The 23,160-nt window shown below is 41.4% G+C and overlaps 2 protein-coding genes across 2 annotated transcripts; one reads left to right on the top strand and one right to left on the bottom strand.

Moving 5' to 3' along the window:
- The first annotated feature begins 10,075 nt into the window (after positions 1 to 10,075).
- On the top strand, positions 10,076 to 16,309 carry zdhhc15b (zinc finger DHHC-type palmitoyltransferase 15b). Its single transcript, XM_061080313.1, has 11 exons — positions 10,076 to 10,214; positions 10,629 to 10,655; positions 10,773 to 10,867; positions 10,967 to 11,087; positions 11,423 to 11,492; positions 11,792 to 11,824; positions 12,254 to 12,374; positions 12,545 to 12,677; positions 12,861 to 12,987; positions 13,199 to 13,317; positions 14,365 to 16,309. The coding sequence occupies exons 1-11, from the start codon at positions 10,097 to 10,099 to the stop codon at positions 14,406 to 14,408; spliced, it is 1,008 nt and encodes a 335-aa protein (XP_060936296.1). The 5' UTR covers positions 10,076 to 10,096; the 3' UTR covers positions 14,409 to 16,309.
- Positions 16,220 to 23,155, bottom strand: LOC133012340 (uracil phosphoribosyltransferase homolog). The gene is made up of 8 exons (XM_061080314.1): positions 23,053 to 23,155; positions 22,625 to 22,929; positions 21,115 to 21,157; positions 20,967 to 21,036; positions 19,657 to 19,719; positions 18,332 to 18,493; positions 17,533 to 17,631; positions 16,220 to 16,625 (listed from the first exon to the last, which is right to left on the bottom strand). The coding sequence occupies exons 2-8, from the start codon at positions 22,843 to 22,845 to the stop codon at positions 16,519 to 16,521; spliced, it is 765 nt and encodes a 254-aa protein (XP_060936297.1). The 5' UTR covers positions 22,846 to 22,929; positions 23,053 to 23,155; the 3' UTR covers positions 16,220 to 16,518.
- Positions 23,156 to 23,160: the final 5 nt, after the last annotated feature.

Here is a 23,160-nt window from a genome sequence, read left to right as displayed (position 1 = left end):
TGGTGTTTCCTCAAACACCACCATTAGGATGGCATCTATTCAGAGAACTGACATGAAATGCACTCCCTTCTTAATGAATTTAAATGTCATAAAATGTGTATCCAAAACTCCAATACTGTCCTCCAAAATTACAATACCAAAGCTAGCTAAACTAACCCATCAGCACAAGTTATACCGTCTTGCGCATTTAAAGCCAGAGTCTGTCCCGTTGATACACGCGCTCGACCAATCATGAGTCTCGTCTGTCAACTGTTTACTAATTAAATCGAAGTTATTGGAAAAATGAGCACTTGAACATACATCAGTGTGATATGACTTTTTCGTTTGATTCATGTCTTATCTGCTAAGGCAGGACTTGGACCCAAACTGCAGCTGACCACCAGGTGGCGAACAAGACACTTCAGCTTCACTTCCCTGGGGGCAATCATGTCGTCCATCTTTGTATTCAGTCTCTTTCGCAGCCTCACACAGCTGATTGCGTAACGGACTCTTATTCCTCTTTGATTTATCCAGGTCTTTCATTTTATGAAAATCCCATCTACCTGAATGCACTTGCCTTTTTTTTCCAGGGTAGAAAAAGTCCCAGCAGTCAAACATTGCACCAAATGAATCCAAATTGCTGTTTGCATTGGCAACGGGCTCGTTTTTGTTAGTGTTCGTTTACATGATCACAACTGATTACACAATGTCAGCCCTCAGGCGTCAGGCCTCATCGCACAAATTGGGATTCAATTTCATTACAACAGGACTAAGAGCTTGTGAGTTTATGTATTATTTTCTATTTTTATAAGCACTGTCAGCTAATGAAGTGCTTTTGCTGGCACATGTGCCCCGTTCCTATGGCTGCTTGTCTGTCTGTCTGTCTGTCTGCACTTCAAAGGCCTGTATGTATCGGCCCAGGTTTCTTGGGGGTGCAGACAAGGTCAACAACATGTGCTATGACTACCAACCAGCCCCCTGCGGCTCCAGACTGCATCTGTTACATTCCTTGCAAAACAGAGCAAAACCCGGTCACCCCGTTTGTTTTGGTAACCTGGACTAGAAAAGACAACGGGGCCTACATCAGGGGGCTTTACATGCAAAGGTTGGGATTACATGATGTGGTTTACAACCAACTCAGTGACTGTGCAACATTTGGTTGCTCCTGGCTGCAATACTAACACAACAAGCCCCTTTTCCATCCGTGTACCTTTGCTGTGTTTACCATCTCATCTACTCCTCACTCTCATTACTGCTCAGCCCTTTTCTCCATCTCTCTCTCCCACCCACATTTCATCCCCCCCTATTATATTCATCCCTCTCTTGCAGTTTGCTTCTCTACCTCTGCCCCTGTGTATTAAACTGGAGCATGGAAACAGATTCCCTTAAGTACCTGCTCTGGAATCTCCTCCGCGATGATAACTCCAGACCCTTTCCATGCAGAGCTGGGAAAACAGTCAACCCAAACTTGAATTTTCAGAGGGAAAGGAAAAAAAGGACCAAGCCATTAAAATGTTTTTGCAACCTTTTGAAATGTAAATTACTGTCATTGATGGGGTCACCTCTTTACTCACGGCATTCGTCAGAATATTTATGAGCATGTAATCTTGGAGAGCATTCATTTGTGTACGGTTCAAATGGGGGTGCTCATAAATTACCGTAAGCCGCCGTAGCAGGAGACAGATGAGCTGTTGTCACCCAGATTTTCTTTATGCCACATTACTGCTCTGTCAGAGCTCAGGTCTTTGCATGATCTGGCTTTGATAGAGCTGCACACATCTGGTCACAGAGTTTTTGGTGCTGACAACTTTTTCCTCTGAACAACCACAGCCATCCCCTGAGGTGAAATGTGCAACAATGAAAGATAAAGAACAGGTACAAAATAACATTATTGCCAAGTGGCACCTGGATTTCCCATTATTGCCTTGTAAACAGTAAGCAGTAAGTCTTTAAAGTTTATTTATGCTTAAATAGCACCTTGTTGTTAAGCCTGAGAGCAAGTGACTGATATATAGTGGTCATGAAATGTGTGTATATAGGCACAGTGGTGTGTAATCACGGGGATGAGTGACAGATGCTGAAGGCGGAAGAAGACTGTTCCCATGTGAAGCTGACGTGGTTGCATCAGTAGGACTGGATCATCGGAACCAAATGAAGCCTTCCACTGTCTACCTCTGCCTATTCCCTGCTGCACCATCAGTGAGTAATCTGTTTTCTGACGCAGTATGGGAAAAAGGAATGTTCACATATTTGTGCTCTGGTTATTGCTGTTCCGTGTTCCTCGCTACTTGCTCTATCTCGATGCAAATTGAACAGAAAATAATTGTATTTCTCCCTCACCGACTTTAATCCATAACCTGCAGCCAAACATCCCAATGTGTGGGTGTTGCACTCGTTGCTACCTTTTGCCTGTGTGTGGCTTTGTATGTTGTGACTGCGTCTGTGTTGCATGGAAAGAGTGCGCAGATAAGCGTCCTTCAGGGACACTAGAGGCTGGAGTACAATACAAGGCAAACAGCATCTAATCCTGTGAAATGATAGACTTTCCAGCTGCCATCTATGTCCACTGCTGCACTCTCTTCTCCCAGGCCTCTGTTTGTATCTCACCAGCAGCACTTAACAACCACGTCCTTTTCACTCAGTAAAATAACACATATTGATACATGGGGTGATGGAAATGAGTTCATTAAGTGAGATGACTGTCTTTTGTCCTCCCTATCTCTGATTAGACAAGGCTAAACTCCAGATCAGATTTTCCACGAGGTATTTTCAGTGGCAAAGAGGTGGTTTAGTTGAGACAGAGCTCAGAGTTTCAGCTTTCAAAGCGGCTCTTGAAAGCGACAAAGCTGCTTGAATTACCCTTTGATGTTCCACATCAAATATTATCATGTGGTTAGACACAATGTGGGACTTTATCACTTAGCAAAATGCAATTAGTCTGCTGTAGGACAAGTGCAGAGATCGAGAACAATGACACCGATGAAACACGTTTTCAGCTGAGATCCTGTTGGAATCAAGGCAATGAAAAGAGCTCCGTGCAGGTTTACATTGTGATTCAGGAATCGCCCACGAGTGCATGACTCGCACACGGCGTAATGAAATGCCTTTATTGAAACGCACACAGCCCTCCTCCGTGGCGTGGCCATTGAAATTTCCATGATTGCTGAAGACACACAGGTCTCCACCCTTGAGCAGATTTATTTTCACACATGCTGGGTGAGGTGTCTGCAATTCCTCCCCGCCCTGTCATTGTTTGTTCTGCTGTTAAATGTGAATATGAGCAGAAGCCAGGCAGAAATATAAAGCCTCATTTAAGGGCTTCTCCTGCTCCGCCGAGTGCCGTTTTGCTGATGTCACACTGGCCAGCAGCTTTCCAGACGTCTGCAGTCCGGTGTGTCCATCAGCGGGGTGAAAACCAGATCTCTCTGTAGTCATCCTCACATCTTCACACTGGCTGCATGATGTAAAAAATGCAGAAAAGACATGCATAATTCTCCCTGGTTCCAACATTATTTATTCATACATGCATAATGCACCTCGAAATGTTCCTGGCCATTTCTCAGTGCAATGCATTGGTGTTAATATGTTAATGATAGAATACATTAAGTCTTTTTCTGTGTTGTTTTAAGCCAAATTGCAAATGACATGCTCTTTAAAGTCATAGCTGTGTTTTCTTGCACTGGTCTGTCTCTCTAATTACTCCTGTGCTTGTGTCTGATTTTACCTATTGTCTGAATGTGGTCAACTCGGTGCAGTGACTCTTTGATCACCTGGACACACACCAATGGCAATATGTTACTTTGAATGCAGACTTTCCAATATGTGCTCCACATTGACTTCAAACGGATGTACACATGATGAATTCCCTGTCCAGACACTAAAGCATGCAGGGAATGAAATGGAAATCCTATCTAAGTCAATGTTGCATCATTGTGCCGGGTTGCAAAAAATAGACCCACAAAAACAAGCAATATCTCCACTCCCTTTCGTCACGCAAACACACATACACACACACACACACACACGCATAGACACACACACACACACACACGCACACGCACACGCACACGCACACGCACACGCACACGCACACCTCCCCAAATGAATCACCCTCCCAAGTGCTTAGCATCATCAGCATTCACTGAACCAACCGTGACTGCAGAGCACAATTGCATGACATGAGAGTCTCAGGGGTCAAATGAAATGCACACTCAAAGTGCCACTTCATCTTCAAGGCATAACAGTGAGCCGCAGCCCCAAGTGCAAACTCAAATAACACTGGACTGTATCAGCCATTGTGCTCCTCGCGCCGGTTAAAAAGCCTACATGGTGGTGCATTGTTAGCTTCGGGTCCTTTTGCACTTTTCTGCAGCCACGCATGACTTCTCCCCAAACGGGCTGTGATCCAGCCCCTACTGTCTCTTTGCAGACTACCACCAGGACGGCATGGAATGCCCCCAACACTCTCCACACGCACACACACACACACACACACACACACACACACACACACACACACACACACACACACACACACACACACACACACACACACACACACACACACACACACACACACACCTCTGAGACATGGAGTCTGCCTCGACCTGCTGATATGAGCTGTTTGTGTTTTATTTTTACACGGGGGTAAATGTTTTGATTAAAAGGCCGTTACTATTTTGCTAGTCACAATGGCTTTGTAGTGGAGGGGTTTGCTGCCGTGCTGATGGATGGATGGCCGCTCCCTGCCTCCAGTGAGCGGTTGAATGAGAGAGGAGCTGTCATCGCCCGGCTGCCGACACTGAGGCCTGATGAGAAAGGAAGGAAGAGGAGGGGGGGGACAAAGAGAGCAGGAGCTGGATGGAGAGTCAACGGCTGACGATGTGAGGTGGGAGAAGATGTCAGGGAAAGAAAGGAGTAGGCCCACAGACAGAGGGGAGAGAACATGTGTGATGGAGGGGTGGAGGTCAGCGTTGGGTGCTGATCACCTCACACCCCTGTCCCAGAAGACAGGCTGCATTACGTAAAGAGGAGTGGGGGTGTCTCTGAGCAGCCCGTGATCGACAGGCCTGGTGGGCTGTCCGAGTCCACGGTTAAATGCTCGGGCGACTCGCAGGTCCCTTGACATGATGAAAGGTTTCACAGCTTTCAGTAATGGGGAGACGATTACACTGGTTTCTACGCAATGTGTTGGACGGCCACGTCAGAGGATGACGCCATGCCATAAATCTGCAGAACAAATGGAGTGAACTTGTGAAACAGCATCTCTCTGAAGGGTTGGGGGGAGGAATTGACGTGTTTCATTATAAATGAGAGTAGAAATCGGCGCTGATAGTGACATCAGATGTGTAGGTGCTCCTTCAATAAAATCACTGTTTCTCTTTTTTTCCTCTTACACAGAAAGGAGAGTTGTGTTAAGACCATCCAAATAGGAGGCCTTGATGTTCAACACTCGTTAGAGGCAGGTATCCAAACTTACACAGTGGGAGGACCACTGCTAATTAGTTATCCTGTGGTTAGTGCTGGCCATTAGTTGTTTTATTTTTATCTTTAAATTTGAGATTTAATCAGTAAAAAATGTATTGAAAGCTGATTAGATGATTGTTGTGGTGGAAAGGCCACAAGTCATTGGGTTTGACAATCTCCCACTGCCTCCTACTGGTGGTATATGCACAGTGCATGTAGTGTTGATTTTGTTTTTCCCAGAAGTGAACACAGACACAAGAATGGAACTCAGGGAACTCATAGCTCCACTAAGGGCCAACAGTCCCTTCACGGAATCACATTTAAATTCACTCGATCCAGATTCTTATTTGGATCTGCACCAAATTTCACACACATATTTTAATCCACTGCAAATGATTTTTTTAATCAAAATCCATGAATTACTCTCTGAGATATGCATGAAAATGTTTTTTTTAAATCTTACAATGCTAAAGAAATTGTAATAAAAACACTGCTTTGGAATATACTTAAAATATTAAACGTAATTGTTGAGTGTAGCCTATTCCATAATGCAACAGTCTACTACATATTCAACTGTGCCAACTGTATATTTAGTTCAATACAAGAATAATACAGACTCTGACCTGCCAGCTCCGATTGTATCAATGGACCAATTCCTTTCTCGTTATTGATTATTTAAAAACATGTATAACATCAATGTGACCATGTAACACATTGTAAAAACGTAAAAACATGAAGTGGCGTATAAAGTGCAGATATTTTTGATTTTTAGATGTACCCAAGTGAAGTAGATGTACATGAAAAATGTGCCTTACATGAAAAATGTGCCTTAACGGTATCTACGTAGTTACATCCCAACATAGTGAGAGAATTGAAATCTGCTGAACGCTCCTGTGCCTCAAATAAGATGATAACGTTGACAACATAACGCTGTGGCACTGAGAACAAGACGATACAGCTGGAACATTGTCATGAGTCTGTCCCGGAGTATCATTAGCCTTGGTGTTCCGAGGAGGTAGCATGGAGACAGGGGGGACAGCAGGATAAACAAATGGTTGAAAAGGCTGGCAGAACCTGACACCCTACAGACAGGAACACTCAGTCTTTTGTACCTCCTCTGTGATGAGCTGATGCATGGAGCACCTGCAGCCTCCATCTCATACCTCCAAGGTGTGACAGAAAGCCATTGTGCAAATATCAGTCACAGCTTCATCCCTCTCAGACCAAACGGCCTCACCAGGAGGCTGACAGGGAACAGGAGCTGCTGATACTGGAGATACAAACACTTTGCACTGAAATATACAGCTCATGTACAGAACCCTGTTGTTTACACATCTCTGTCCAATACATTGATGAAGGCTTTATGTTTTCTTGTGAGCGCGAAATCTCGATAATGCCTTGTGAGAATTCTTTCAAATTTGAAACACATGTTTATTTTGGACTCAGAGATGAAGTGATTTGAATTTGTTGGTCAAAGCTCAAAGTCACTGGGAACTTACAGAACTTTATTTTGGGCTTGTGAAGGGAATATCTCAGGAACACATTGAAAGAATGTTTTCAAATTGGGTACAACTGTCACTTGGGCTCAACAATAACCTGATTCAAATGTTATCATCAATCAAATTTTATTTGTATAGCCCATATTCACAAATCACAGTTCGTCTCATGGGCTTTAACATGGTGTGACATCCTCTGTCCTTAACCCTCAGCAAGAGTAAGGAAAAACTACTAAAAAGCCTTTTAACAGGTAAAAATACGTAGAAACCTCAGAGAGAGAGACACACACATGTGAGGGATCCCTCTCCCAGGACGGACAGAAGTGCAATATATGTCAAGTGTAGGAAAAAATCATAAGGATTAAAGTTTTTAGCAGCATCGATGAGGGTAAACATTTTTCAATACTATATGTCAAGCAGTTATGCTGCAATCATAGTCTCTGGTCAGCAGCAAGATCACGATCCAGCATCAAGATGGGATCCACTATAGTCCACCGTCATTGTCCACTGCTGCCAGTTAGGATCCACCATCAGCCGCCTCCTCGGTCGTTGTCCACCACCATCCGAAGCCAACAGGACAAAGGATCCTCCACTATCACTGCGATCAGCCGGCATGATACAGAATCCACCAAACTGGATCCACCATTGCAGCCTCCGATGCGCGATCCACAATCATAATCCATGGTGCGGCCACAGCTGTGGCCCTGTATCTGCGGGCGCTAAGGCACAGAAACTCCGGGAAAGGGGTCAAGTTAGTAGCATGTACTGATCAGATAAGATAAGAATTACTTTGATGGTCAGAGGTCAAGGTCACAGTGACAGGGATATATCAGGAACAATAGAAGGGAATTTCATCCCCTCTTTACCTCTTGAATACATTGTCATTTAAAATTTAGCGCAAATGTTTACCTAGACATATCTAAACTCTGCCTTAAAGAAAATGTCTTCAAATGTGTCCAATTTGCCTCAAACATTAAGTGATTATATTTCATGAGTCAAATGTCAAAAGTGACAGTGTCCTCATATGAGTGTGGAGACAATTTTTGTAGGCAACTGCTGTGTTGTATTTATAGCTTTAAAATAATGTACAAAACACATTGATTTTGATGCTAGTGATACTATTACTTTTGTTTTACACATATTCACTGGAGTACATATTTGTCATATAATGTACTGTAATGTCCTAGAGCTGAATTTGTCACTTGTGTGGTAATTACTTTCTCTCTTCGTTCCTTTTTAAATTCTATTTTCCTCTGGTGTATCCAATTACTGTATGTTGCTGCAGAACCATGACCCCATAGAATCCTGAGAGTTTAATTGAATCCACTCAAATCTGAACGTTTTGCCAGCTATCTGTGGAAGTTGAGGAGGTCCGGGATGTACGTCTGTGCTAAATTATCACATTAAACTCAAACGCAAAACAACCCCAGATGATGTCATTGACTAAGCGACAGGGTGAACTTTATTCTTTATGTTAAAGAGCTGATTAACTGCAGCAGCGTTTGAGGCTTACTTTAAAAGAATTCTGATCCAATTTAGCTCTTGGGAGGTCAAAACAATTATGTAATGTCTTGTTTGTGTGTGAGGCCTGCAGAGAAGAACGCAGCTGCTCATGTAACCTACACATCAAGCGCACGAGTAAACAACAGCTCTTAATTGTAAAATAGCTCTGTTCAAATTAAATCAATCCCTGGTTCAGGTCCAGTTGGTGACCTATGTTGCTTGTCATCTCTTATTCATATTGAATCAATATCATATATATCTTGTACGACTCCGGAATGTCAACATCAGCCAGAAAACATCAGTATAGTTATCTACATATACTGGAATGAACCAATGTTATCTGATGGCCCCAATAAGACAGACAAGAAAATCTACATGTGACTGTTTGTAGTTGTTTTCCTTTATTTTTAAATCACTCACCTGCTGTTTTCTGTCTTTTACCCCCATGTTTCAGTCTCACCTGTGTCTCGGCAGCATATCACTCCTCCTAGTTTCTCTTTTCCCCCTTTTCAGGTTCCAGATTGTCTTCACACTACTAGTTAATCAGGCTGCTCTTGCTGTTCTTGTTGAGTTCAAGTCTAACTTCTTACTTGCCTGTATCGCCTGCAAAGATGACTGACAATTTTTTAAATCTATATAAATACAGAAATGGGGTAAATGTACTTCATTACATCCCTCCACTGCTCACAATAGAGAATAGACATCTTGGAGACACACACAATTCAATAATGTGTGATTGTTCTTCATTAATAATTGCATCACATTGTTGTCAATAAACCAAACAGTCAATACTCAAAGGGATAGTTCACCGAAAAATGAAAATTCACACATTATCTAGTCACCGCTATGCCGATGGAGGGTGAAGTGTTTGAGACCACAAAACACTTTTGGAGTTTCAGGGATAAACAAGATTGCATCCAAATCCGGTACAATTGAAGAAAATGGTGACCACTTCTTCTTCTTCAAACAACAGAAAAAAACATAAAATGCCTCCATACTGCTCCTGTGGGGTCATCCAAGTGTCCATAAGCCCCAACATCTTCTACTCGAAACTGTGCCATTTATACCATGTTTTAAGCCTAAATGTCTGATTCTAGAAGTAATGCCTGTGTGTGTGTGTGTGTGTGTGTGTGGTGTTTGCGTGCGAACGTGACCACAGCTCCAAAGGAGGATCTCAGATACATTTGGGCTAAAAACATGGTGTAAAAGATGCCGTTCCGTGTCTAATGTGAATGTCAGGGCTTATGGATACTTGGATGACACCACAGGAGCAGTATGGAGGAATTTTATGTTTATGTTTTTTATGTAAGAATTGGTCACCTTTTACTTCAATTGTATAGGATTTGGCTGCAACGCTGTTTCCCCCACAAAGTGTTTGTGGACTCAAACACTTCGGCCACCCCTCCATCGGCCTAGTGGTGAGAGAATAATAAAATAATTTAAATTTTTCGGTGAACTCTCCCTTTAATGAAATCCATACCACTAAAAGTCCTCTTACTTTTTTACAGTGTAATAAAATCTATTACTTCTCCTCCACCGCCAGGGGACCGGTCTGCCAGCGGCCAGTGCGGTGAATCGCTCCCGGAAGCGGCGGATGGATGAATCCCAGGCCAGGCAGTGGATCGCAGATGCGCTCGGCGCGGGGATGGAACATGGCTCTGTCCCGAGGTCTGAGATGCTGTCAGAGGGTTTTCTCCTGGATCCCGGTGCTGATCATCGCCTCCGTGGCGCTGTGGTCCTACTACGCCTACGTGTTCGAGCTGTGTCTGTGTAAGTGGGACGAGCTGTCGGCGGTGCTGGGTCGTTGTTGTGGTTTCCCGATGTGGACGTCGCATCTTGCCGCACAGCAGTGTTGACATGGAATCGCGATGTAGACAGCTGGAGCTAGCAAAGCATGCGGAAGTGTAGTGTAGCGTGTGTGCTCGATTTTACTTAATGTGAGGTTTTAGCTTTTAAAAAGTGACTCTATCGTCACCGCTGTGCTGTCAGCGTCGACTGTTTATTCATCGAGAGGCCGGTGGTTCGGTTTCTGAGCCTTTTAAATCCGGCTAGTCGTGTTAGCCCCTGAATGTCGTTCCTCTTTTGAATAAACTATTGTTAGCATAGACACATAGCCTCTCTGTTTCTAGTCTCTGAAATCCGACTCGTGCTTTCACTATGTCATTTGCTTGTTTTTTTATACAGTTACAATAACCAACACAGCGGAGAAAGGTGAGAAACTCACTAGTACTTGTTCTTCAAGCTCAAAAGGAGGTTGACAACAAATTAAGTCTGATGCTACAGTGACATATGTTCACATGATTGTGACTGGTGTTGTATTGCTTGCAGTCATCTACCTACTGGTGTTTCATGTTTGCTTCGGGATGTTCTCCTGGACCTACTGGATGTCCATCTTTACCCCTCCCGCTTCACCATGCAAAAAGGTAGCCTGGACCCAATGTTATTTACCTGTCACACAGTGAGTTAAGCCTGTATTATATAACCAATGTGCTGTTTATCGTGGTGTTTGTTTGCTGCTCTAGTTTCAGCTCTCATACTCGGACAAGGAACGATACGAGTTTGAGGAGAGGCCAGACGCTCAGAAGCAGATCCTGGTGGAAATTGCAAAGAAGCTGCCCATCTCCACTCGAGCGCAATCCGGAGGTAGACTGACCCCTAGAGTGATCTATATTTAAACCCTTCATAATTCCCTTTTTTATCTGCAAACAACTGGGGTCACAGAGCAGGTGCATTAGCAACAGCACGTTATTTTGCACATAATCTGTGTGCGCTGAAAGCAAGTAGGCGAGAACAATCAGCTTTGTGTGAGTGAATGTGCATGCCTGTGTCCCTGAGCGTCCCCATCCAGAGTAATCAGTCAATGTGTCTCTTTCATTAGTGCTGATTGCTAAGACCAAGTTTGAGGCTGCAGGAAGTAAGTGGAGGGGTAAGCTCAGCTCAAATGTCATTCATTCAACTGGCCATCCTCTTGTCTCCAGCTATCAGGTTCTGCGACCGCTGCCAGGTACTGAAGCCTGACCGCTGTCACCACTGCTCGGTCTGTGAAACGTAAGTCCCCCTCTCCTCCCCAATCCACTTGCTCAGAGAGAGAGAGATTACCCCAGGCAACAAGATATTTGTTGACCACGGACTTCTGTGATAATTAGAAGGTGTTGCTTTGCTCGCATGCCATCCCTGGGGAAGAATATTCCTATGATCAACCAGAACAATCAGAGCGGTTTACCAAAAGGGAATAGCAGACACTGTTAAGAGGGACGTATTGAAAGCTAAAAGTCAAAATGAAAGTGAAATGAGGTGAAAATTTGATCAAGACATTAGTGCTGAGTTTTATGTTTTGTTTTTTATAGATGTGTATTGAAGATGGACCACCACTGTCCCTGGTAAGTTAGAACTGAGCCTGTATTTCTTTCTTATGATTGGAACGATATGGCCAAGAATTATACCTCAATAAAAATGTTCATATCAGTTGATCATGATATCTAACAAAATAAAGGTCACATTATGATTTATATTAAGTTTGAAGACTGAGTTTTGCTCCAGAGTGAAGGTTGTGGTTTTAAGCTCTTCTTTATGATCAAAGAATGACAATCACTAACAAATGTTAGGTTGATCAATTAGGTGTTGTACTTCCTCACTGTGCACAAGGCCTTAACATTATATTAATACATATTAGACTTTAGTTTATTGCTATGAATTCAAATTATTTTTGAATTACGATAGTTATTTATATTGTTTTATTGCTCAGCCCTAGTAAGGATAATTTCTTGTATTCATTTTGCTCTGACACCCAACTTACTTTTTTTTTTTAGGGTTAACAACTGTGTGGGCTTTTCCAACTACAAGTTTTTCCTGCTTTTCCTCTCCTGGTCCATGGTGTACTGTGTATTCATTGCAGCGTCAGTCCTGCAGTATTTCCTCAAATTCTGGGTGGTGAGTGTCATTAGTCCCGTGCTCCGCATCAAATAAAGAAATCATATGACACATTGGAGTTGTACATAATCAGCAAGATGGCACTTGCCCAAGAACAGAGAACAACCTCACATTCTGTCATGAGTTATACCCTTTTTTTTTTTTTTTTTTTCACTTGTGTGTCTCTTCAGGGGGAGTTGTCAAATAAGCCTGCGAAGTTCCATGTCCTCTTCCTCATGTTTGTGGCGCTCATGTTCTTCGTCAGTCTCATGTTCCTCTTTGGCTACCACTGTTGGTTGGTGGCCAAGAACAGATCAACTCTAGGTGAGGGTTTTCATATTTACCTGAAAAAGAGTCTTAAGATTTTGCTAAGTAAGTTGTTCTCAGGTTCACAGGTGAATGATCTGCTGGAGCTCTATTTTTGAGTTTTGTTCCTTGTAAAAAAAGATGAGGAGAGTTGAAGCATTAAAACATAATGTGACCCATGGTTGTTTCTCCTTTTTCTAGAGGCCTTCTCAGCTCCAGTATTCAGCAATGGACCAGACAGAAATGCTTTTAATGTCGGCATACGCAGAAACCTGCAGCAGGTATTTGGAGAGGATCGGAGACTGTGGTTTATCCCTGTCTGCACAAGGTGAGCTAAGCTGTATAATCACCTGATTCTCCTCTCCCTGTTCATTTGGCATTTGGCATGCACGTGTACTTTAGACTTACTTTGTGAATGAATAGAAACATTAAAAAAATCTTCACATCAGTGTTGGCACTAATGAACAAAATGTAGAATAAGGTTTTGGTCATTGCTGTTTAACCGAACTCTATATTCTTTTCCACAATGTACATGACAGCCAAGGAAACGGCCACTACTTTCCCTTGAAGAATCGGAGTTCTGAGTCCCACAATCCCCTGTTGGCTAATGAGGACATGTGGGAGGAGTCAGATGATGGCTCTGAGGAAGTAAGCTTGGGTGAGTCACTTTAAATTCGCTATATCTAATACTTCCACACACTTGATTTAATACCTATAGTACAAATACTTACTAAAAACACACTGTTCTATTTTTTAAACACACAAAAAATAGAACAGTATTTGTAATATCAACCAGGACAAGTGGCGCCTGATAAACCAAATTTGTCAGTAGCAGCAGAGTCTGAATAGAGTTTAACCTCGATAAAATGTGGCAGTTAAGTGGTTTATGACAAGATTTAATCCATATCAAATATGGGAGATGGCTGGCACTAGAAAGTATGGATATGAGCTATTTATCCTGCCTCTTGGCTCACCATAGACAGTTTGATTAATATATTAAACAAGTGTTGCCATTATTTTGATGAAGTAGAATCCAATTATCCTTCAGAAGCTGGTGACTCATATAATTTGTTTTGAAGCTTAGAAACTGGTTGAGTGACGAAATGTACATAGTCTTCCCAAAGTTGTGTTTATTTTGTAGTTTTCACTACTGCACTGTGAGGAAAACAAAACTAAAGAAAGTAAGAGACAAATACATGCAGGGATTGCTTCGCTTTAGCTGTCTTCTAAAGACTGATATAAGGGGTCGTAGATATTTTTACATAAAAGTACAGGTGGCAAATTTATCAAAATTAAAAGAATTCTCCTTATTTCTCTTCCACTAGTTAGATTTGACCAGTTCTAATGAAGGAAACTGAAAAAACATCAATATATGCAATTTATCTGGGTCAAATCTAAGACCTTACATTTTCCTTAACCAGTATTTTGTATAGGAAACACATTTGTACATCTACCTCCATAAACAGTTAACAGGAAAACTGACTTTGTCAACCTTGGATCAGAAGGTGTAAGTCTGAACGTTCTACACTAGTCAAACCAAACCACTGTACAGTTCACTGTATTACAGTTCGCTGTGTTTAGACTCCAACAATAACATTCTGCTGCCACCTGGTGGTTAACTACCTAATGAGCAGAATCCGTGACAAGAAAAGCTTGGAAAGAAAATAATAATTTACGTGCTGAAATTTCTTGTGTCTCATTCCAGTTGACAACGAAGACCCCTCTGTTACCATAGAGATGGAGGAATAGGTATTCAACAAAAGGACATTTTACACTGGTACGGAGCATGTAGATATACAGTATATTGTGCACACTGTACCACAAGGTAGATGCATTCCAAATGATATGGATGTACGACACTGAAAAACACAAATCTGACGAGGGCCAAATGAGTCGATAAAAACTGTCCATGGTTATTTTACAAAATGACGAACAGCGGAACTCACTGGATGGATGGATCACCTCTGCTCTCGTGAATGGACACACATCAGACGATTCAGACCAAAAAAACGAACATCTTGTGCAATATTACCTCGCATACAAGAAGGCAACTGTTGGTCATCACAGGTTGTATATTTGCCTCTGTTCATCTCTAGGCTCCGGACTCTGTTAATTAGGAAGCTTCTGTGCGACACTGTGATGTTTTATATGCTCCCTGTTTCAGTGTTGGGCTGAGTTTACAGTGTTGCACCTTTAGAGTTGGATCTGTGCAGGGACCTCACACCCTTGATGCTCCAGAGATCTCTTGTTGAGACTTAGTCGTCTTATCTCTCTCAGTTTGGGTCTTGCGGAATAAGATTTTATTTAATTTTCTTTTCAATTAATATATAACATATTAGAATACCTGCGCCTTATTACTGTATTTATACCTGTGTTTTGGGAGTTTCTCTTCTTCTAAGAATGTATCCAGCTTCCTGCTCATGTGCCATTTTAGGCGCCTATTTACAAAATACGTGTTTTTTATCAATAATATTTGAGTTGTGATGCCATTAACAATGTTTGATCAGAACAGTGATAAATAAAACACAACTAGCTTACATCTGTTGCTCTAGTTGGCAGCTACTGCTCATTATACATCAGTATTCATAATATTCACCAGTGGAATCATATCCTGAATATAAGGTGTTTCATGACTTAAATGCTGATTAAAATTAAAAAAGCACTGAACCTTATTTTGAAGTTTACGATGAACATAAAAAACATACAAATATTTAAAAAAAGTGAAATATCATGTTGTTTTCTAGTATATCAGTCATCCCTGTGTAAGATAACACTTCAATGTGGAGGCAAAGTGATGAGAAAGTAAAGTGATAATAGTTTTCATCACATAGGGGAGGATATAGATTCTCCTGTTTTTTTCTTCTTAATTGAGATCTTTATAGACATGCAGTTTACTGTACATATATAAATAATGACTGACGCTCATCCACTGGCTGGCAGAGGTCAGTGATCTCCTGCAATATGCAGTTCTGTTTTCTTTTCTACTTACTGTGTTTATGTATTTGGAATTTTAAATACAGTTGTAACAGATTCTTCTCATCAAGGGCATCGGGCTCATGGACATGGCCACTGTACTCGGTTCACAACCATTTCTGGGAATGAGTGAGTCGGGCCTTTATCAAACCTTGATGCTGTTTGATTTTTAATCTTTAACTGTGCTGGGTAAGCCAAATGAAATGCTGCTCATGTCTGAGAAATACATTAATTAAAACCGTTTGTCATTCTGTGCATGTGTAAAACATTAGGTTGTGGATGTTGAGTGCTTCATGTCGTCTTGTGTCTATTTATTGTTTTTATGTTCAGTTTTGGTTCCTGTTTATTGATTCTGAACTGCTGCGGGCGGTGTCTGTTTATTTTGCTCTATCAAGTGACACTTCTAAGCAATGTGCTTTTATCTGATAGTAGGATATTTATAAAAACAAGACAATATTTTTTTCATTATACAAACAGGACTTCAGTATTGCTTAAGCACACGTGGTCCCTTTTGAATTGTCTTTGGAGTATGTGAATGTGGTACTTCCCCTTTTAAACACCCAAACCACCAGAAATACTGACACCGATTCCTTTTCTGTTCTGTCTGTTAACAAATATAAATTCTTTATTGATCCATCACTTGTTGTAACATGCAAAATAAAATGCTCCAAGTTGAACTCTCATGGTTCAGAGTATTCTTCTTTTTATAGCATGAGTATACACCGCAACAAAACCAACATAATAAATACAATCACTATCAATTTTGTATCTATCTGGGAAATTGTAAGATCACGTTGCAGTATTTGGCACAACAAGGAGAACATAGGGAATATTTAAATAAATGTCAAAACAGGACGCAGATCATGTTCCTCAGGTCTTCCTCAGTTTAGTCGGTGCCAAAGTACCTCTGTCCAAAATGTGTTGGAGCCACTTGATGAACCTCTGTGGTCAGAATGGTGATGTCTGGGAACTCCTGGATTATAGATTTGGCTCCTGGAAGAATAATAAAGTAACATATGAGGTGGAGTTTTCAATGCATTACTACCATAAGAATGAGTAAGTAGTAGTTGAAGTTGCAGCAAAATACACTAATTTTCTATGGTTCGTTTTTACTGAAATGGGGTTAAGGAATGTGTCCTCACAGGATTAAATACTGCACCGCCTTGTCAAATGGATCTCATGCTCAGTTCTTAAGCATTTACAGCAGCTGACATTATTCTCTCAACATGCAAACACTGCAGTGACCACTAGGAGGCTTTTAAAACACCTCTTTTGTTCGACCCCAGTAATGTCTGGGATTAATAAAATCAACAATCGTCATCCTCTAAAGAGAATTAAAGGATTTAGAAAACTTATGGTAACATGCACATCATATTGCAATATGGTGTTAAAGTGGAAACTTGGTCTCAATGATGGAAGTAATGGAAAGGTCAAGGGCTTAAAAATCCCTCTGTGGGAAACCATAAATATTCACATTAAATGTCATTGAAATCTGGTCTTCAGTTAACAGACAACTACAGAAGTCCACAAATTACTACATAACATTACATAAAAATGATTTAAGATCGACATTTCCAGGAAAATTATTTATATTTAAAAAATAAACTGGGAGGGCGCATACATCCCCATGGGTAACATCCTAACTCACCATGTTAAATAACGTGAAAAAAATCTTGTCTGCTGTTTTTCTCTGGCTCTGCTACAAAAATTAACGGGTTCCTTCTTCTTTGTTAATTTCTATGAAAACCCCTGTCTGTTGATTTGCTGGTTAGATCCCATTATCACTACTACTGAACCGCATTGAGGTTACCACCAGTATAACTTATGTAAGATATGGTGCATAAATAAAAGTTAGTTGTTGATGAGCTGCAGTGGCAGTGTGTAGGTTGTGTTTGTTTACCATGAGGTGTGGAGAAGAGGCTGAGGAGGATAATGTGTCTGGGCTGAACTCCGTGCTCTATCAACACCTTCACTGCTTCAATCACTGTGTTCCCTGTACCTGCAGACACAGAACAATCAAGGTTACAGTTTGATTCACATCCCACCTTTTATACTCAATAACTTGTCATTATGTTCACACAAAAACTTTCTGACTCACTTTACAATAAATCAGGTTAATGAAAAAAAGGATTAAATGCAAAACTTTCCAAATTAAAAATATGACTGCATATAACTGATGCATTATGTTAGCATCCGGAAAAAAAAACACTGAGCTGTTTGCTGATTGATCTGCCCATGAGTCTGGGCACTTGACAGGCTCTAATTTCTGACCCTGTCAGCACATGTCAGTGTAACCCATCATTCCATCATAATATAACACATCTTCAACCAGACTTGGTTGCCATCATATTCTTTTAGAAACTGAGAGCAGAAAAATACAGCTTTTTGACATTGGAAAGCCAGGGCTATTAAGATTCTATTTTTGTTGGCTCTTATTATGCTATTCAGCAGCTTGGTGGCTATCTACCAGGCAGTGTATAATTTCCCCCATGAGAGCTATAATTATCAGAACAGTGTGAATGGCCCTCTATGATGTGGAAATGCTGAGTCGGTGTGAAGGTCAACTCAATGGAGATTTCTCAAAATGAATAAATACATGGAAATGTTTTTACATTTGCACAAAAATGGACATCTCTTGACATTTACAAGCTACTGAAGGAGGTAAACTGGAGTCATCAGCAGGATAAACTGTTACTTACTGAGGATGGGATACATGAGCAGCACCTTTCTTCTGTACACATCTGGGGGGAACTTGGCATAGTAGACCTTGGCTTTCTGTGTCTCTTCATCGCTCTGGATGAGGATCTTGCCAATGCGGATGGAGCGGCAGCAGTCCCGGAGACCCTGTTCCATGGCCTCGCCTGTTGTCAGACACAGACCATTTAGATATATGTGTTGTTCGGAGCAAACTATCCAGTTATACTTTTTCATCAGTACTGATTTTAATCTGACTATTCCCCTGGAAGTGAGGCTCACATAACATCAGGTCCAAACCAAAGTGTGAAGGGATTGTTTTTATGGCCAATACCATCCAAATAGGAATCAGGGCCGGAGATAATGTATATTATCCTAATAACTGCTCGAGGTACAGTTCTATAAAACGCAATTAAAAATTCCGATGTGCACATGTGGTAAGAGGCCACGGCTTTCAGGAGTTTGCTGTGTAGTTCCAGAATAAATATATGAGATATTAAATAATTATTTGAGAATCATTAGACATTATTTTATTTATTCATTGACACCTGGAGAGTTGCAAGATGTGCCACAATGCTAGTTATTATTGTTGGTACTGATGGTATATTCCTCTAGCTTCCTTTTGGTTGGCCATCTTTCCTCTAACTTTTTTTTTCTACTATTAGGCTCTGCACCTGTGAGCAGTAAGCAGGTATGATTTCATATTTCACTGTGTGACACAGAATGCATTATCAAGGCATAATCGAGTACATACCCACCATATATACTTAATCATATACACTATATAAATGATGGTGGACCATGCCTGTGCAATCAGTTCAATTCTAAATTTTTTCCCCAAATTATTTGTTAATACTTGTCAATCACTGAAGACGACTATCCTCTCTCTTCCTGGCAGGACACAGCCTCTCAGCTGAGTGCACAGAGACTCATACAGAGCAGGTTGGAGCACGACTGAAAGGACTGAAATTAGCCTGCGTTACTGTCATATATGCTTTTAGAGGTTGATAACAGCTGCATTCACTCTGAAGGAGAGAGAATGAGTCACTTCCACTGACTGCTGTTCCTTCACCTACTACAGAATTGTATCTGTCGTATTCCCCATTTAACATGCTTCTGTTATATTAGTTAGTATTCTAATATTCTTTACCTTTCCCTTAGATTAAGGAACTGACTGCTGATAAAAAGTGTAAATGTAAATGTTAGCGCTCACAATAGCCTATTCTTCTGATTAAGTACAGAGCCGAATGTACAGCTTAACAACACAGTTGGCACAAATCACATATGACATTCTTCTTTGTGCCCTTATAGAATAGAGGGTTTTACTTACCACTCCTCATTATGCTGACTCCACAGTTGCCTCTTTCAAACTTGACACCATCATACTTGTACCCTGTGGTGAAAAATGTAGGTGGAACAATCACAAATGTAGCTGCTCAGAACAAGACCACTTACTGTACATATACAATGCTGAAGGTTAACTGCTTAAGGGTTGGAGAACTTCATTTATTTCACCATTTAAGTTATTGCAGTCAGTCAGTCTGCTCTGTCAAGAATGATCCAGACCAGAAGGACCACATCCTGGGTCCAACCTTTAAACCACATGTGTCAAACTCAAGGCCCGCGAATGAATTATATGTGGCCCGCTAATAAAATCTATTTACTATTAGAGCTAGCCCGCCGGCAGTGTTTTGCAAGTTCTCAATACAAAATAAGTACTGAGAATTCCTGAGGGTCAGTGAACACGTCGGGATGGGGCACGTGACAGTTCTAGACCAATGGCAGGCTCTCATTGGCTGACGAGTGGGCGGGTCAATGGTGAATGACAGATCCCACAATGCACTGCCCGTGTGTCGGCACGTCAATCACGGTCCCGCGAACGCGCGCCTCACAGTATCACATATCACTTGTGACAACTTTCAACTATCCCGCTCCCCAAAAATGGCTAAAAGAAAGGTGGCTTTTGAAAACAGGAGCTTTCAAGACAGGTGGGAGGAACAGTATATCGCGGATGTAAAGGGTGGATCCGAGAAAGGATGAAGGAGGAAAACAGTGAGTTGACAGCTTATCACGGCATCATACACCAGGAGTCGTTGTGTGGCAAAGCCTTGAAAATGAACATGTGATGAGCATCATAACATTAGCGTGTCGTCACTGACATGTACGCTACAGTGAGGGCTTTAAAACCAAGCTGCGCCTGTGGGAGACGCAGATGCTGCAGGGAAACTTGTTTTTCTCTTGCTACTACAGGACATTTGATTTTTCTTTGAAGTCAATTATTTATGGCTGTTGTTTGCCTGTAGAAAATGTTTTCGCTGGAAATTACTCTGGAAATACTGCAGATAGAGCCAGAAAGCAATTAATAAAACTGATTTTATTACTTTTATATTTATTTAAGTATTATTTATTATTTGTATTTCATTTTTTTCATAATTAATGTTGTTTTATCGGCAATACTCTATAGGCCTTGTTAGTTCCAGGTTCAATATGTGCACTAAGGTTCTTTCAATACGTTTTCAATAAACGTTGAACCCATGTGGCCCTCGAGTTGAAGCAATTTTTTGATTTCGGCCCACTGCGTATTTGAGTTTGACACCCCTGCTTTAAACCATTGACTTGATGTTAGAGAGAGATCCTCACCTGTTGGTGTAGTCACAGTGCACTCTGAGTAGGGGAGCTGATTCAAGCCCTCTTCAACTACTAGTCTGATCTGTTGGAAAAAAGCAATAATCATATTATAAATTTACACAAATATATTTACAGTGTAATAATGAGGTCATGATCTTACCAGACGGTCGGCACAAAAAACGAAATCTCCTCTGCTGGTTGTCCTGAAAAAACAAAAACAAATACTAGAGATCTCATCTCTCTTTCATTTTTAATCTTTACTGCACTGTGGGGAATGGACAGGGATCATCCCTCTATGTGTATTTGTAACATGAACTTGTAACTACACAACACTTCTTAAGAATAGCATGGGAGGTGCTCATGTTAATAACTTATTGTATTGCTACCCTAATGCATTGATGTATAATAAAAATACTAATTGAATATGGCAGGGGCATTTAACTTTTTCAGATGTTGTTTCCATTACTACCTCCGCTATGGAGGTTATGTTTTAGTCTGAGTTTTTCTGTCAAAAGAATTATGCAAAAACTACAGGACAGATTTTCAATTAAACTGACTGGGTCAGGAAAGAACTTATCATATTTTGGTTCGGATCAATATCAGGGGGTGAATCCTGGAATTTTCTTTGCTTTCAATAACATTGCAGATAGTTTTTCAATATTTAACATAATTTTTGGATCTTGATGAAATAAACAGACATGTTTAGAGGTCTTATATTTATGTGTGTGTGCAATTTGGTGCAGATCCAAATAAAAATCCAGATCTAGTGAATTTAAATGTGGTTTCATAAATGGACAGTGGGGCCTTGGTGGAGGTATGCGCTCTGCTGAGTGCCATTAGTGAACTTTGCTTTACTTGTTCAAAAGTTTTGACTGTATCACACATGCTGTTTAGTTAGTTTGTTAGTTTACACGTCACAATGTTGCAGGTCTTTGTTTTAGCTATGTTATGCTCTTACAGTCAAATATTAAAACCCAACACATGTTAATGTCCACAAACATGTTTAGAGGTCTTATATTTATAAAATTCAGGCTGATGTAATTGGCGTTGTTGTAAAGCCTGCAGCGTCCACTGGAAACTAAAAGGAGGTTCTGTGGGTTCGACCAGTGTTTGTCTGCACAGTGTGGGCTTATAGTCAAGTAGGTGCTATTGTTAATCAGTTAAATACCCTGAATGATCACTGCTGATAAATCATTGGGCTGATTCATCAGCGCTCACATGGTGAGACTGGTGCATCAGGACTTCACACACCATAAATCTAAGGCTAGAAGACCTTCTACTTTGCAGTTATATGAGATCTTACTTAATGACACTAAAATAGTGATTAAGCTTGAATGTTGTCTCTTTATTTATCTTTGTTTATTGTCTTTGATCTTTTAAGACACGCCTCCTATAATAAAGCTAGATTAGGATTCGTTTGGCTTTAGTGACTAATTACCAGGGAAGTAAACAGTGATTGATTTTTCTTTTGCTTGCCATATTCATATTGTGGATCTTTTTTATAGAGACAAAAAACTCACAGATTAGATTCACATGTCTACATGAACACTCTGAAGATTTGTCTTTGAACTGAACTGGAGGTTCTGATTTCTGAACACATATTAACACTTCCAATGGGCACATGTGGCTTGTTGTGGTCTCGATGTGAAGGTGGAAGAGTGGGCACTCACTTGTCTCTGATGATGGTCTGTAGTTCTCGGATCTGGTCGTTGAGAGGAAGCAGTTTGAGCTGCGGTCCCAGGGTCTCCTGACTTGGAAGTGTGGTGGCATCACTGGGCTCTGAGCTGCCCAGCACCGGGGGGACCCCGCCGCTGTTAGCGAACCGGACCTGCTTCACTGGGTGGTCCTGGCCACTGGTGACACTGTTCATCTGCTGGTTGTGGCACGGCATCCTGGGGGGAGATCGGCGGGGCGGAAAGGGCCCAGACAGAGTTGCCTGACCGAGCGACCCACTTGCTGACGGTTCACCCGCTGTCTGACAAAGACGAGCCGCCACACAACGTGTTCAGCCTTTAGCTTCGACCCTGGTTTCAAAGTGAGCTGTATCCAGCTCACGCTACAACACACCGACACCGGCCATTAGGAGACACTCACTCACCTCCAGGCGCCCAGCGACGTCGTGTTTAAACCGAACTTGCGGTTTGTTTCCTTCCCGACGTAGCGCAGCAGCTAGCCTGCTAGCCTGCTAGCCTAGAAAGTGACAGCC

Source organism: Limanda limanda, chromosome 10, assembly GCF_963576545.1.
Source record: "Limanda limanda chromosome 10, fLimLim1.1, whole genome shotgun sequence".
NCBI classification, from domain to species: domain Eukaryota; kingdom Metazoa; phylum Chordata; class Actinopteri; order Pleuronectiformes; family Pleuronectidae; genus Limanda; species Limanda limanda.
Note: the sequence above shows the minus strand (reverse complement) of the source record. Positions and strands in the feature narration are given on the sequence as shown.

Bases quoted from the DNA above. Each gene is read 5' to 3' on its own strand.
- zdhhc15b (XM_061080313.1), top strand. From the start codon at position 10,097: ATGGCTCTGTCCCGAGGTCTGAGATGCTGTCAGAGGGTTTTCTCCTGG. The intron at 10,656-10,772 runs GTGAGAAACTCA...TATTGCTTGCAG, and splicing joins AACCAACACAGCGGAGAAAG to TCATCTACCTACTGGTGTTT. The intron at 11,088-11,422 runs GTAGACTGACCC...TCTTGTCTCCAG, and splicing joins CACTCGAGCGCAATCCGGAG to CTATCAGGTTCTGCGACCGC.
- LOC133012340 (XM_061080314.1), bottom strand. From the start codon at position 22,845: ATGCCGTGCCACAACCAGCAGATGAACAGTGTCACCAGTGGCCAGGAC. The intron at 21,037-21,114 runs GTAAGATCATGA...TTTTTCCAACAG, and splicing joins TTTTTTGTGCCGACCGTCTG to ATCAGACTAGTAGTTGAAGA. The intron at 18,494-19,656 runs GTAAGTAAAACC...GTCTGACAACAG, and splicing joins AGTCAGCATAATGAGGAGTG to GCGAGGCCATGGAACAGGGT.